Raw genomic sequence first — 13831 nt, forward strand, 5'->3', positions numbered from 1 at the left:
ACAGTTTAGACGTTTGACTTTATTTCCAAGTGAAACTTTGATGCAGGCACAGAATACACCGCCAGGACTAAAAGATGTTCCCCATCCATCTTTATGATTGAGCAACGTTGTCGTACCAGGAATTAGTACTTTCTGTAACTCCAGTAATTAATTGTATTTAAATTAATTAATTTGCATTCATTATGTTAAAGCTCTTCATTAGTTCCTTGTAAACATCTGGCACAAATCACTTTTTAAAAAAATATACTGAGAGCTTCAACCAGTGGGAATGGCCTGGGCCTCTCTAGGCCTCTTATAGGCTCTGCCTCTGGCCAGCGGTCAGAAGGGCCATGGAGTGGAATCTTCACCACCTCTAGACTCTTCCTCACTCCACCCCATTCCATGTGTGGCCTCCAGAGTCAGAGAAGAGAATGAAATTCAGAAGAAATGGAAACTCTGTCCCGTCTTGGGGTCAATGGGGGCTGAGTCCAGTCCTGAGGCCCAAGCCCAGGACAGAGCTGAACACACACTGCTCGAGGAAGCCGGCAGGTGCAGGCAGAGCTGGATGTGGCCACTAAGGACCTGAGTTCTTCAGTGGCTGGGAACCCTCCCCCAGGAAGGCTGGACATCATCACTTGAACACATGTCACCAAGGAGTAAAAATAGGGACATTGCAAATACCAAAGCAAGAACGCATTTATTCCAACAAATGCAAATCCAGGTCCTGTCTCCCACGGAGTCCTTGTGGGAGGGCAGCCCACAGATGTGTTCTGCTGGTGAGCTGGTTATGCTGAGTAAATTAACTGCAGAGATGCGGGCCGTAGGCTGCCCCATCCCTTGGGGTAAATTGTGCCTGCTTCTCCCAAACCATCTCAGAGTCTGAGTTTACGGGCAGCCGGTGGCCCCGTGTGAACCGCTGGCTGTGCAAGCATCATGCCACTGGGTCCAAGCACCTGCAGCCGTGGTACAAGCTACTACCCGAGGGCTTCTGTCATGCCCTCTTTCCATCCTGCAGGTGGTTTTGGGGGTAGTGGTTAGTGGCTCAAAGGTCATCTTAAAAAGCACTGGGCCACTGATACAACACAGGCACCAGCAGTCAGAATGTGCTCCGGATGCTCCAAGCAACCCAGTCATCCGGGTGGGTACTGGCCAGGGCTGAGCCCAGCTTGCCCCTCAATGCCTGCCTCCCGGCATCTAATTGTTCTTCAGCTGAAAGGTGACCTGATAAACTTTGATGGGATATTTGAGAAGCTCCTGGGTTTTGGTGGCCGACAGACCGATGGAGACCTATGGGTTGGAATCATTCATGCCTTTGACCGGTATTACTTGAACTGCATTTGGGTTTCTGCATGTGTAAGCTGGGACTCGTCACACCCATCTCACTGGGTTGTGGGAATCTGTGAAGTGATGGGTGTAGAGCACATAGCTGTCCCTGTCCCCTTCACTCCCTGAAGTTACTGGAATGCACCCCGTCCTTCTTGTCTCCATAAATCTCTGCCCCATCTGTCTGTACTCCTCTGCCTCCCTTTTGTTCTTTTCTGCTGGCTCTGGATTATTTTTCTACTGTCACCTTTTGGTTGTCTCCCCGAGCACCCCAACAATCCTTCTAGGCTTTCCTCTTCTCCTAAGCTCTCACCCCCAGCCCCTTGCTATTGTGTTCCCCTGAAGCTGGACCCAGTGGTGTATGCGTGGGCAGGCTTTTACCTCTAGGATGTGGCAGCTTCCTTTCCTTCTTCAGGCTGGCATGCAGACAGACTTAGTCCCTGTCATGCCCAGAGGGACACAGGACCTCTCAGCAGGACCCCTCCACCCTGTCTCCCCCTGCCTGCAGGCCGGCACTACCTGCACCCACACTCTGCCACGCTCATCCCTTCGTAGTGGTACTTGAGGGTGGGGACCCCCATGTCATCCTTGTAGAGGATGGAGATGGGGCTCAGTTTGGTGGGCACGCAGCAGGCCTTGCCCACTTTCATGGGGAACTTGAGATGCACCAGGGTCTGCACAATGGCGTGCTTCGTGGGGGTCACGTCATCAGCCAGGGGGAAGAAGCAGCCCCCTTTACATTCGTATGCATCATACTCCTTGGGTGCAATGATCCAGCTGTCCCAGCCGATGTCCTCGAAGTTCACCCTCAGGGAGGTCTTCTGACAGTGGTTGTTGGCCCCGGCACTTCTCTTCCGTCTGGCTAAAGATGACCCTGTGGCCTTGTGACCTTCCCCATCCTCATCCTTGTTGTCCCCTGCTTCTGCCGGACCATTCTTGGACAACTTCTTGAGCACACTCTCCTGTTCATGGCCAATCATCTCCCTGAGCTCCAGCCTGGTCTCTTTGGTCCCATTGCTGCGGTCATTGGAGAAGACGACGAAGAAGGGCAGGTTTTTGGGGCCTGGGGGGACACTGATATCCAGCTTGTCACAGCCCTTCCTGTGACTCTCCACAGTCACTTCCAGTTTATTTTTGCTCTTGGTGGAGTCTGCTCTGGCCCACCGCTTCACGGCACTGGAGACCTCAAAGGTCTCCCAGCCCTCATCCCGAATGTCCTGGGACACCAGGAATGTCTTGGTTCCCGTAGAAGCATCCCAGGCATCTGCTCCATCCAGAACATCATAAATGGCCATGTTGCCTTTCAACTCATGTGAAGAATCTCCGTGGTTTCGACAGGAGGCATAGAGTCGGAGCTCGGCCCTGGTGATCTGCTCATGCCTGGGAATGGAGATGTTGAAGAGCAAGATGTGCTTCTGGAAGGGAAACTCTTCCGTGGCCGCAAGAGAGACAGCATCTGAAATGCAGGCACACAGTCAGCAATGGGCATCTTTCGTTACACCAAAACAGACTCATGGCTCGTGTCAAAGGGCACCCAAGATGACATTGACTGATTCTACCAAACCTTTATTGGGTTTCACCTAAGCCCTTAATGTAGAAGAGAATTTTCAAAGTTACATTTAGGATCTTCCAAAGAAAACCAGAGGCAGGAAAGCCTTGCATTGGAGTTCACGGGTCCAACTCTTTAGTAAGCATCTAGTCAGTGCCCAGCCTTGCACTACAAGCTTTGCCTTCTATATATCACTTTGCTTTTCTCACTAACCCTGCAAGGGTCTAATTATTATTCCACTTTTACAGATGTGGAGACTGGTATTTAGAATGTTTAACTGCCAAGCGAACACATCTTGTAAAGCTCTTCACTTTAAAAAAAAAAAAAAAGAAAGAACCAAATAACATAGCAAAGCACATTGTCAGCCTCAGAGTGCAGATCCTGAGTGTATGATGTTAAAGGAGACACCCTGGGAGGGGGCGGTGAATTTCCAACATCAAGACAATGTTAAAAATCTGAGCGTTTAAATAGTATAGAAATCATTCAGAATTGTAATTTCAGAGCAAAGTTAAAGTGGATTTTTTTATGTTTGAGGAAAAAAGAAAACATATTAGCCTCCACTGCTGTGTCATGGTAGGCAAAAACAGGGCTTGCCTTTTAGCTATACAATGATGTCCATGTCCAACCTCTCCTGGCTGATGCACAGCCATCAGGACATCTCTATTATGCCGTGGCTCAATCACAAACATGAGACCACAGCATGCTTCAGTGATATCCAGCGGTGTCTGACAGGCCAAAGTGCTAATCCAGACCTTGCCCTTTCCTAGGCTTGTGACCTTGGAGGAGTCCCGCGTCTCTCTGGGCCTCCGTTTCTTCATCTGTAGAATGGGGCTCATCCTACCTGCCTTCCAAGGTTGGTGTGAGGCTTCCGCAAGAAGGCACATGGAACTTACGGACACAGTCCCTGCCTCAGAGCTGATGCTCAATCAATCTTTCGCCGCCTTCCCAGACCCTCCTCCCCAACATGCGTTCCCCCCTCAAAGCATGTGGCCCCTCATCCAATGTGGCTGTGCCATTCTAGCTCCCGCAGAACGTGTGAACGTGTGAACGGGCTCTTCCCGCAGAAGAGCGAACGGGCTCTATGAGCATCAATGCCCTACCGTGCTCTTATTGTGGCATGCTTTGCAGACGGCTGTGGGACCACATCACACATCTAGAAAACAAACACCCTCCCCACCTGAGCTGCATGTGGACCATCTGTAAACGGAAGCATACCTGCCCTCCACAGGAGTGCTGGCCACAGGCAGGGCTGGGATCGAGTCAGAACACTCGTTTTGGGGGCATGGACAATGCTGGGCGGGGGAGGGGATGGTAACGGAGATGGCTCCAAATGCTGGACTCCCAGATTCTGGGATTTGGTGATGAGATCCAGCCGAAGAAGCTCAGCCTTCTCCTAAAGCGCAGGTTACAGGCACGCCCCATGGGGACGGTGAGGTGCTGGCAGCATCTGGGTGACCCGCACATTGTAGTTTTTAAAATGAAGCCAATATTTTAAAAATCAGGCAAGTTCACATGAAATCTAGATTATTCTTCTTCTTTGGGGCAATCAGGAAATACAGCACTGCTGGGCATGTATCATGACTCTCGCGTCCTTTAGACGGGGCATGAGCTCTGCAGGTGGGCAGGTCTGGCCTACCATGGTCCTGGGCAAAGCCTGTTAGGGGTCGGCAGGGGTCGAGTCCTGGAGGAGAGAGGCCGCGTGTGCCTGGCTGTTCGGAGAAACAGCAGAGGCAGGAAAAGCCTGAGCTTTGTAGGCAGGTGGGGCCTGGGTCAGAATGCAGCTGCCGAACCACTGTGTGACCCGGGTAAGTTCCCTCAGCATCTGCAAGCCTTGGCTTCCTTCCCTGCTCACAAGATCATCTCACCTATGTCACGGCCATTAGTGGACACAAGCCCTAAGTCGATGTTTGTTATCTTCCAGTCCTATTAAAGCAGGCAAATCATTTTGTATTTAGAAAATAAGAAAGCTGTCCTCTGATGTTTCTCTCACAAAAATTGATCAGACTTGTAGATACTTTTTGGTGGGACAGAAATAGCCATTCTTTCAGAGTTAAAAAAGACACCACTTGGGTGAGGCTAAATAAATTGTCTGTTTCAAAGTAGGAAGGGGACATAAAGGAAGGGGAAGAGGAGAAGGGATGGAAGAAAGGGAGCTGGCATTCGGGGGCACCTAATGTGTTAAACGTGGCACCGGGCCCAGGGAGGGAGAACCTTCTACAGCAGAGCTGTCCAGTAGGACTTTCTGCAGCGATGGACGGGACCCGTTTCACACTCGGCACTGTCCTATAAGGTAGCCATTAGCCACACCTGACCATTGAGCTCTTGAATTGAAGACAGCGAACTAAACTATTAATTTATTTCATTTTAATTTATTTAAATAGAAATGCAAAGAGCCTCGTGGGTCCAGTGGCCACCGTACTGGGCAGTGCAGCCGTGACCCCTGAGTCCCCCCGGGGTGCCCCGGCGGAGCCGACTCTACCTTCCACGCTGAAGCTGCGCACGATGTTGGATGCGGGGGTGGTCGACTTGTCGGTGGTGTATCTGTTGTACAGGTCGATCATGTACTGCGGTGGCTCCGCTCGGGTTTTGTCCTGGGAAGGGACCCCGCTCAGGTTGAGGTTGCGCAGGAAATCCACCTTCATGTTCTCCAGAAACATCCTCAGGTCGAAGGTGCCTCCCTCCCGCTCGCCTCCGGGCCCCCCTAGCAAGCGGTGGGCGTCTCCCCCCGCGGGCGCGCGCCCCCGGCTCTCCAGCGGCTTCCCCTGCACGGAGCAGGCCAGCAGGGAGAGCACGGGCAGGGCCACCCATAGCGCCCCGCAGCACATCTTGGGACGGCGCTGTCGCCCTGGACAGGAGACTGCGGGCGGCCGCCGGGGGTGTTAGCGGGCGCGGGGAGGAGCCCAAAAGGAGCGCGCCCGCATTTTCTTGCCTCTGCACGGAACCCCCGGTCCGGCTCACAGGCTCTCAGCCGCAGTCCCCGGAGTGGCCTCCGCGCGCTCTTATCTGGCCCTCGATGCTGCGCTCCCACCTCTTATCTAAGCGAGCTCTCCGTTAATGAAGGCTCTATAAACATCTGACAAACACGCAGGGCTTGTGGGAAGCCCACGGCCTGTTGCAGAGAATCTGAACTTCTCCGTGGGGTTATCGCCCCCCTAATTAGGATCCTGTCTCATTTCCTTGCCAGCTCCGTTCAGAAGAATCTAGAGACAGGGTGACCCAGGCTCCATCTCCAGGGCCACAGAAACAATTCGGGAAACAGAGAAGACCAAAAAGTCCTCCAAATATAGAAACAACACAAAACTCCCAGAAGACTTCCACAAGAGAAGTGGTGGGTGGGGTGGGTGGCTGAGCGGGGTGGCCCGGGGTCAGTGGGAGGCGGGCTCCCTACAGAGCACATGTGTGCCTGTGTGTGTGTCTGGAGAGCCCGGTGTCCGCGTTGTCGTCTGTCAAGTGAGATCCCTGAACATTAGGGATCAGGGAGGATGGAGGTTTTGGACCTCTGAGAGGAGGGTTCAAACCCTGGCTCCCTCATATACCACCCACTAGTGTCACATCACCTCTATGACCCTGGGGTCCAGAAAAGAATTGTGAGGAATCTAAGATGATTCTATGGTAAACATCATGGCACCATCTGTTGGGTGGCCACTTTCTGGCTGCTACTTCCCTGTGCTTCCCCGGCCTGCCCTCCCGGGACTCCACACCCACCCTGAGACCTGTTGCCCAAGCCCCAGAAGCCCTTTGTGCCTGGGCTTGGGGGGCTCCTTGCTCATGTCAATTGGGCCACACTCGTCAGCCAGGAGAGGTGTGCAGTCTGGGGAGAGGCAGGGAGGCAGGGAAGCCCTGAGACTAGCATATGCCCAGGAGACGTCCCCCTGGCCCCAGGAGGCCAAGGTCCCAGGGTCTGTGAAATTGTAAGAGCATCGTGCCCACACATAGGCTCTGTTCATTTCCATTATGTGTGGCATTGACCAAGGTAAGGAATGGGGATAGTTAACAATCTTGGGGGCCTATTCTGAGGGGTATTTGAACACGAAGTTTTTCCATGCTGGCAGGACTCCTGGGGAGAGGTAGCACTGAGCTGAGTAGCTTCAGGAAGACGTAGGAGGGGCCTAGGCAGGCCAGCTGGCGGAGGTCAGAGATCCCAGTGTGTGCCCAGTGTTCTTCCCACCCCTAATGGGGGCAGGGTGAAACCAAGAGCCTCAGAGTTGCCGGGCCTGAACAGAACTTGCTGTCCCCATCCTCTGGGGACACTGTCAAAGGAGGGTGGAGGGGAAGGGGTGCAGCTTCAGAAGTGCTGCTTGGAGAGGGGGCAGGAAGCACGCTGGGCGTTGAGCCAGCTCAGTGCAAGAACTCCCTGGGGCGGGGAAAGGATGACGGGGTGTGGAGCCTGAAAATGGAGCTGCAGCAAAGAAGGCCTGGGAGGAGCTGGGAAGTGAGCCAGGCGTCCCCCATGGTGCTCCAGTTCCTGGAGGTAGCCCAGAATCAGGTCCCATTCAAGAGGCGGAGCCGGAGGACACACGGGTGTGGCCTGAATGTGGGTCAGGGGAGCGTAAGGGGCTGCTACCTGATGTTTTCTTAAAAGCATGGTAGGTTTTATTTTCTGATTATCCCAGTAGTACATAGTGCAGATAATTGGGGGAATGCAACATGAAGAAGGAAATAAAAATAACCAAACGTCTCCCCGACCAGTGATGCCCACAGTTAATATTTTGAAATAGAGGATATGCAGCTCCACAATCCTCTATCTACAACCCTTTCGGCGAGGAGTGTTTTGAGATTCTGAGATTTTTCAGATTTTGGAAATTCGGTATGGCACATATACTGTACTATCCCAATGGGGTTGGAGATAATACCTTATAACCAAATACATTAACATTTCTGCAGTGACACAAATAAAAACACACATATCCATTCAATTCAAGTTTTGCCAGGAAAAGAGCTAAAAGGAGCTTCAGGTTTTCTGATAGTTTTGGATTTGGGATCTCAAATAAAGGACTGTGGACCTGTTTACATATGGGGTCACCACATGTGCCCATGGAGGCTGCACATGAGCCCTGCCCGGAGGCACTGGTCACATAGACGGTAATGTGGATGATGCCCCCAGAGCAGTGCAAAGCAACATGGCTGGGTATTTCTGGAATGCTCTGCCCAACAGACTCAGGGTATCAATATATCCATATGTCGTTTGTTGTTTTTAACTAATTGTATCAGGCCTCCTGATCCATGTTATCAGGAAGTCTGATCCGTTGCCTACATTGTTCAAGTGTGCTATAGGTTTATTTAGTTCAAATGAGGTGGAGGTAGATGGTATCAGTCCAGCCTCTTAATGCCAGAAGTGGTTGGGGAGAAAGGGCTCCTAGCAGGTCCCAGCTGCTGTGGCTTCTCAATGACACCTGGTTTTGTTGTTGGGGGTGGGTCCCACACATCTAAGAGCAGCTTGAGCACAGCTGCTGGGATGCCCTGGCTGGTTCAAGTTTCTGCCCAGATCTCCATGATGTCCTCTTTTGGGCACCAAGATAACAGACTTCTCAAGCACACACCCCGGCTTACCATTTTTCAGAAGGTAGGTGGCTGGGGTGAGAGAAGAAGCTGTCCATGGCCACATTCTGATCCCATTCTGCTCTCACACAGATCTCTAGGTTCTTGTAGGGAGCCTGGGTCACCAGCTCCGACTCCCACTTTCCTCAAGGTGGTGTGAATTCAGAGACCTTGTTACCTTTTTGTGCAAATGATCCTTGGTCCAACTGGACAGATTCCCCCTAACTCTGTGCCTTAGGGAACAAGGTTTGGGTCTCGTTCTGTCTTTCCCAACAGATGCAGGGATCCTTATGCAAAAGGACCCCTCCCTCTCCTGCCACCAGTCAGGCCTCAGGCTGCCTTAATTGAACCACAAAAGATAGTATTTACCCTTCTTCTCTCAGTTTTCTCCTCCCCTAAATAGAGTACCATATGGCCCAGCAATTCCACTTTTGTGTATATACCCAAAAGAATGGAAAGCAAGGTCTTGAAGAGATATTTGTACGCCTACGTTCATTCATAGCAGCATTAGTCACATAGCCAAAAGGGTTGAAGCATTCCTAGTGTCCCCTGGTGGAGGAATGGATAAAGAAAATGTGGTACACACATATGATGGAATATTATTCAGCCTTAAAAAGGAAGGGAATTCTGGCACATGCCACAACGTGGATGAAATTTTAAGACATGCCTAATGAAGCAAGCCAGTCACAAAAGGACAAATGTTGCGTGACTGCACTCACAGCCAAATGCATAGAGACAGAAAGTAGCATGGTGGTTGCCAGGGGCTGGGTGGAGGGGCACTGGGATGTTATTGACTATTGGGTACGGAGTTCTAGTTTTGCAAGATGAAAAGCGTTCTGAGGAGGGATGGTGCTGTTGGTTACATAATAATGTGAATGTACCAAATTCCACGAAGCTGCCAATGGTAAATTTTAGGATATGTATATTTTACCACAATTTGAAAAAGGAATTTAAAAAAGTATATCATTTAGAGTTCCTTTTCTCATAGACTACAGACTGTTAAACCAAACAGGTTCAAACAACATGGATTACGGCTAACGAAAGCTGCAAAGTCCAGGGAAGCTTTGACTTAGCACAGTCTGGTCTAGAGTCTAGGCAAAGTTGTAATAATGTTAGAGCTGCCTTCCACTGTGTGGTCTTCACCCTCTGCCTCTCTGTTTTGGCAAGTTGACAGCAACAGGTCTGCATCCTGGGGAGGAGGGAAAAAGGAGGAGAAGGGAGAAAAAGCCCAACTGGAAGTCCCAGTTAGTCTCTTGGGTGATGCCGCTGGCAGCAAGGAATGAAAGATTGAAATAATTCCCCCAGAGGGGGTTAGATCTGGTCACCAGAAGCTGCTATTAAGGATGGTACAAGTATCTTCACATGCCATGAACATTTTTCAAAAATTCATTTTTTTTTTTTTAATTTTTTTTTTCAACGTTTTTTATTTATTTTTGGAACAGAGAGAGACAAAGCATGAACGGGGGAGGGGCAGAGAGAGAGGGAGACACAGAATCGGAAACAGGCTCCAGGCTCCGAGCCATCAGCCCAGAGCCCGACGCGGGGCTCGAACTCACGGACCGCGAGATCGTGACCTGGCTGAAGTCGGACGCTTAACCGACTGCGCCACCCAGGCGCCCCCAAAAATTCATTTTTTAAAAAATGTTTACTTATTTATTTTGAGAGGTGGGGGAGGGGCAGAGAGAGAATCCCAAGTAAGCTCCATGCTGTCAGTCCCACCAACTGTGAAATCATGACCTGAGCTGAAATCAAGAGTCAGACCCTTACCTGGTTGAGCCACCACATACTTCATTTTTAATGACTGAAGACTATTCAATGGTATGGACATATCCTAATGTATCCAATAGTCTCCAACTGTAGGACAATTGGGCTATTTATTATGATAATGTTGCAAGGCACTCTGGTATAGTCTACATTTTATCTTCAGGCGGTTCATCGGAAGAGGGATGTCCAAATCAAAGTGTAGGCAAACGTCTTCAAAGCTCTGGGTAAACATCGCAAGTTGCTTTCCTGAAATGCTCTTTCAATATTCACTTACATTAGCAGAGCCTAGGAGTACCTGTCTTACCACCCCTCAGCGGTAGTTTTTTTTAGTCTTTAGTAATTTGATGACCAAAAAAAAAATGTGAATTTGCTTTGCTAGCTGCGCCGGACTATATTTTCTCCATGTTTTGATGAGCCACCCCACAGGGTCTGGACTTTAGTCTTCTGGAAGGTACAGGGGTAGCCGCCTCTTACCCACACATGGTCCAGGGCCCATGCTTGGGAATCCTACTTGGTACCACCCTGTGTGTCCAGGGAGAGGGCTGGAGGGATCCACAGATGCTGGGTGCTCCTCAGGAACACTGCGTACCTTTAGCACAGAGCCTGGCACATGGTAAGCGCTCAAGAAATACTCATTATTGCTCTTGTCTGTACAAGGTCTGATCTTTCTATCGCTGTGTCTATTTCCCCTGCCTTCTGTTCCTCTGCCCCTGCCTTCTGCAGAGCCACTGCTTTAGATGTGCTTTCAGTTTGGGATGCCTCATACTCACTCCCCTGCTGCCCTCCACCTGGGCCCAGTCCCTCTTGCCTTTCAGTGCTTGCCCAGGACCCCTCCACCACACAGCCTCTGTGTTCTGAGTGACACCATTCAGACATCTGGAACCACCCGACAACCACTATGAAGGGCCCTAGGACCACTGTCTGCTGTTGGCTTGAGCTGGCACATCCTTCCTGCAATCTGACATGCCCAGAGAGCTGGCCCTGTGTTCATGGTGGATCTGAGGCCTTCCCTGGGCAGGACTCTACGCTTATGCTGCACTTGTCATGAACACCTCGGGGTACTCCGGGCAGTGTGTTGGTCAGGCTGGCTCTGCCCTGGTGGCTGCTGACCCAGCCTGGTCCCCCCTGTCTGGACTTGATGGCCAGATAGTTTGGCATTACTATGATATGGTGATTTTTTTAATTTTTAATTTTTTTTATGTTTTTATTTTATTTTTGAAAGAGAGAGACACAGAGTATGAGTGGGGAAGGGGCAGAGAGAGAGGGAGACATAGAATCTGAAGCAGGTTTCAGGCTCTGAGCTGTCAGCACAGAGCCTGACCTTGGGCTCGATCTCACTGACCTTGAGATCATGATCTAAACTGAAGTCGGATGCTTAACCGACTGAGCCACCCAGGGCCCCCTGTGCTATGGTGATTTTTAACTAAAGCCTCTGTAGTACCATTTCTCCTGAAACTTATGAATTACAGAAATTGAGTCATCCCATGCAGTTGCTACAGGAGAAGCACAATTTAATTAACAAGAGAGGCATATCTGACTCATCCATTTATTCCAAGGATCGCTGAAGCTCATCCTTCCAGCAGACAGACTTCAGCCTTCATTTACAGAGGTAGGAGAGGATCTGCCTAAATTTCCATGATAACAGCTGCCTCCTGGGGGTCAGGAACCCCTTTGTCCCAGGAGGCATGGCAGGAGGACACCTATCGCTCTGTGAGCTTCTCCGACTCCAACGTTTACCCACAAGTGGCTCAGAAGAATGAAAACTGGACCCACCTTAAGGCTGTAAGGAGAGAAAATGAGCCATGCAGAGCAAGGCCTAGGTCCCTTCCCAGCTCTGCGCCCAGCCTCTGTGATGCCCTACTCCCATTTGGCACACAGTAAGTACTTCCAATGCGAGCAACCTGTCTCAGGACTGCATCCAGCTGGGCAGCACATTTAGTAGAACAGTGGTTCCTAAGGTGCAGCAGCAGCACCTGAAAACTGGTTAGAAATGCAACATTTTGGGGGCGCCTGGGCGGCTCAGTCGGTTAAGCGTCTGACTTCGGCTCAGGTCACGATCTCGCGGTCTGTGATTTCAAGCCCTGCATCGGGCTATGTGCTGACAGCTCAGAGCCTGGAGCCCGCTTCAGATTCTGTGTCTCCCTCTCTCTCTGCCCCTCCCCTGCTCATGTCTCTGTCTCTCTGTCTCAAAAATAAATAAAAACATTAAAAAAAAAAAAAAAGAAAGAAAGAAATGCAAAATGTTGGCCTGAGTCAGTAGCTCTAGAGGCAAGGCCCAGCAACCTGGTCAAGTCCTCTGTGTGATTCTAATGCACATTCAGGTCTGCACATTGGTTTTGATAAGAGAATTCATACAAGCCTTCCAAGAGATAAAGTATGTGTATACTTTATACATACTTGCACGGTATTTGGCACACAGTAGGTGCCAAATAATTGAATACACAGGTGCATTCCTCTGCTCACCCCCTACTCATACAGGCAAGACTGCTGGGGGAGACGGAGGAATTTAGAATGGGATTAGAAATAAAAGAGGTAGGAAAAGTACTGCAAAGCTTGAGTGCGCATCATTTTCTCTGAGAGTAGAAAAGAGAAAGGGAATAAAAAATCTCAGGGGCACCAGTTTATCAGTGAAGGATTTTATGTTTGCAGCTTCTGAGAGCAGGAAAGAGCCTTGAACAGCCAGGGCTGGCAAGCTGGGCCTGCCCTCCTGGTCTTCCCACCAGAATCTGGTCCGGGCCCTAAGTGCGTTTTGCACCAGCTGGTACCTGTGATGTCTTTATGCGACCAGCCAATCTAGCTCTTCCATCCCGGCAGAGCCAACTGTATTCCTTTCCCCCTGGAGCCCCCTCCTCACCCCTCCCACCCTCACCCCAGACCTCTGCAGGCTCCTCCAGCATGGCCCTACATCCATCCTGGCCCCAGAAGGAGCATCAGTTGTAGGTTACAGCTTGCGTGGCATTTTATGAGTGACTCAGACATACAGAGGCACCTATCAGAAGGCCTCGGGCAAGACACTTGGTAGCACCTGGACTCAGTTTCCCCACGTGTCAGCGAAAAGAAAAAAGATAACATCAGAGGTTTTCCAAAGTTTCCCCTCCACCTTAAAGTCTCTAGCTCTCCGTTTTACTGTCTCTATTTTTCACACGAATTAATATATGAGGCCCTACCCTTCCAGAGGATATAAACATTCAAGAATAGGGCTCTGCAGGTCACCACACTGCCGCCTCCAAGCTGATACAGAGGCGGTTGGGTGACCTCAGGGACCCACGCACATCTTGGCTGTGTCCTGGAGCCTTTTGCCTTTGTTAACAATGTGATGTTGATCTTTGGCTTTTGAGAGGGACAAAAAAAGTTGTTTCATCCGTACGTTTCTTTCTATACCTTGCTCTCCTACAAGGTCACTCAGTGCCATTGGGAAAACCCTAATAGGCTTGCAGTGGGGGCCACTGTCCCAGAAGCTGGGGATCAGCACCAGCCACAGAGGCCTTGAATCAGGCATCCTTGAGCATCAAAGCTGACATGGCCTGTGGTCTTGGTAAGACACTGGGGCGGGGCATATTATTACCCCATCCTGAGGCTGTGTTTCTGTGGCAACAATTGGGTAATCCACTTGCAAGTTTGCTAGGAGGCTAAACAAGATGCCGTGTCGAAACCTCATGGTGCTTTACAAATGTGAGC

General features: G+C 50.5%; 1 protein-coding gene across 1 annotated transcript; it reads right to left on the bottom strand.

Annotated features, from left to right (window-relative positions):
* Positions 1 to 5962, bottom strand: GDF2 (growth differentiation factor 2). Its single transcript, XM_025918393.2, has 2 exons — positions 5331 to 5962; positions 1 to 2758 (listed from the first exon to the last, which is right to left on the bottom strand). The coding sequence occupies exons 1-2, from the start codon at positions 5674 to 5676 to the stop codon at positions 1818 to 1820; spliced, it is 1287 nt and encodes a 428-aa protein (XP_025774178.1). The 5' UTR covers positions 5677 to 5962; the 3' UTR covers positions 1 to 1817.
* Positions 5963 to 13831: the final 7869 nt, after the last annotated feature.

The sequence above is a fragment of the Puma concolor genome, chromosome D2 (genome assembly GCF_028749965.1).
Source record: "Puma concolor isolate L17-30 chromosome D2, mPumCon1.1.hap2, whole genome shotgun sequence".
Lineage (NCBI taxonomy): Eukaryota > Metazoa > Chordata > Mammalia > Carnivora > Felidae > Puma > Puma concolor.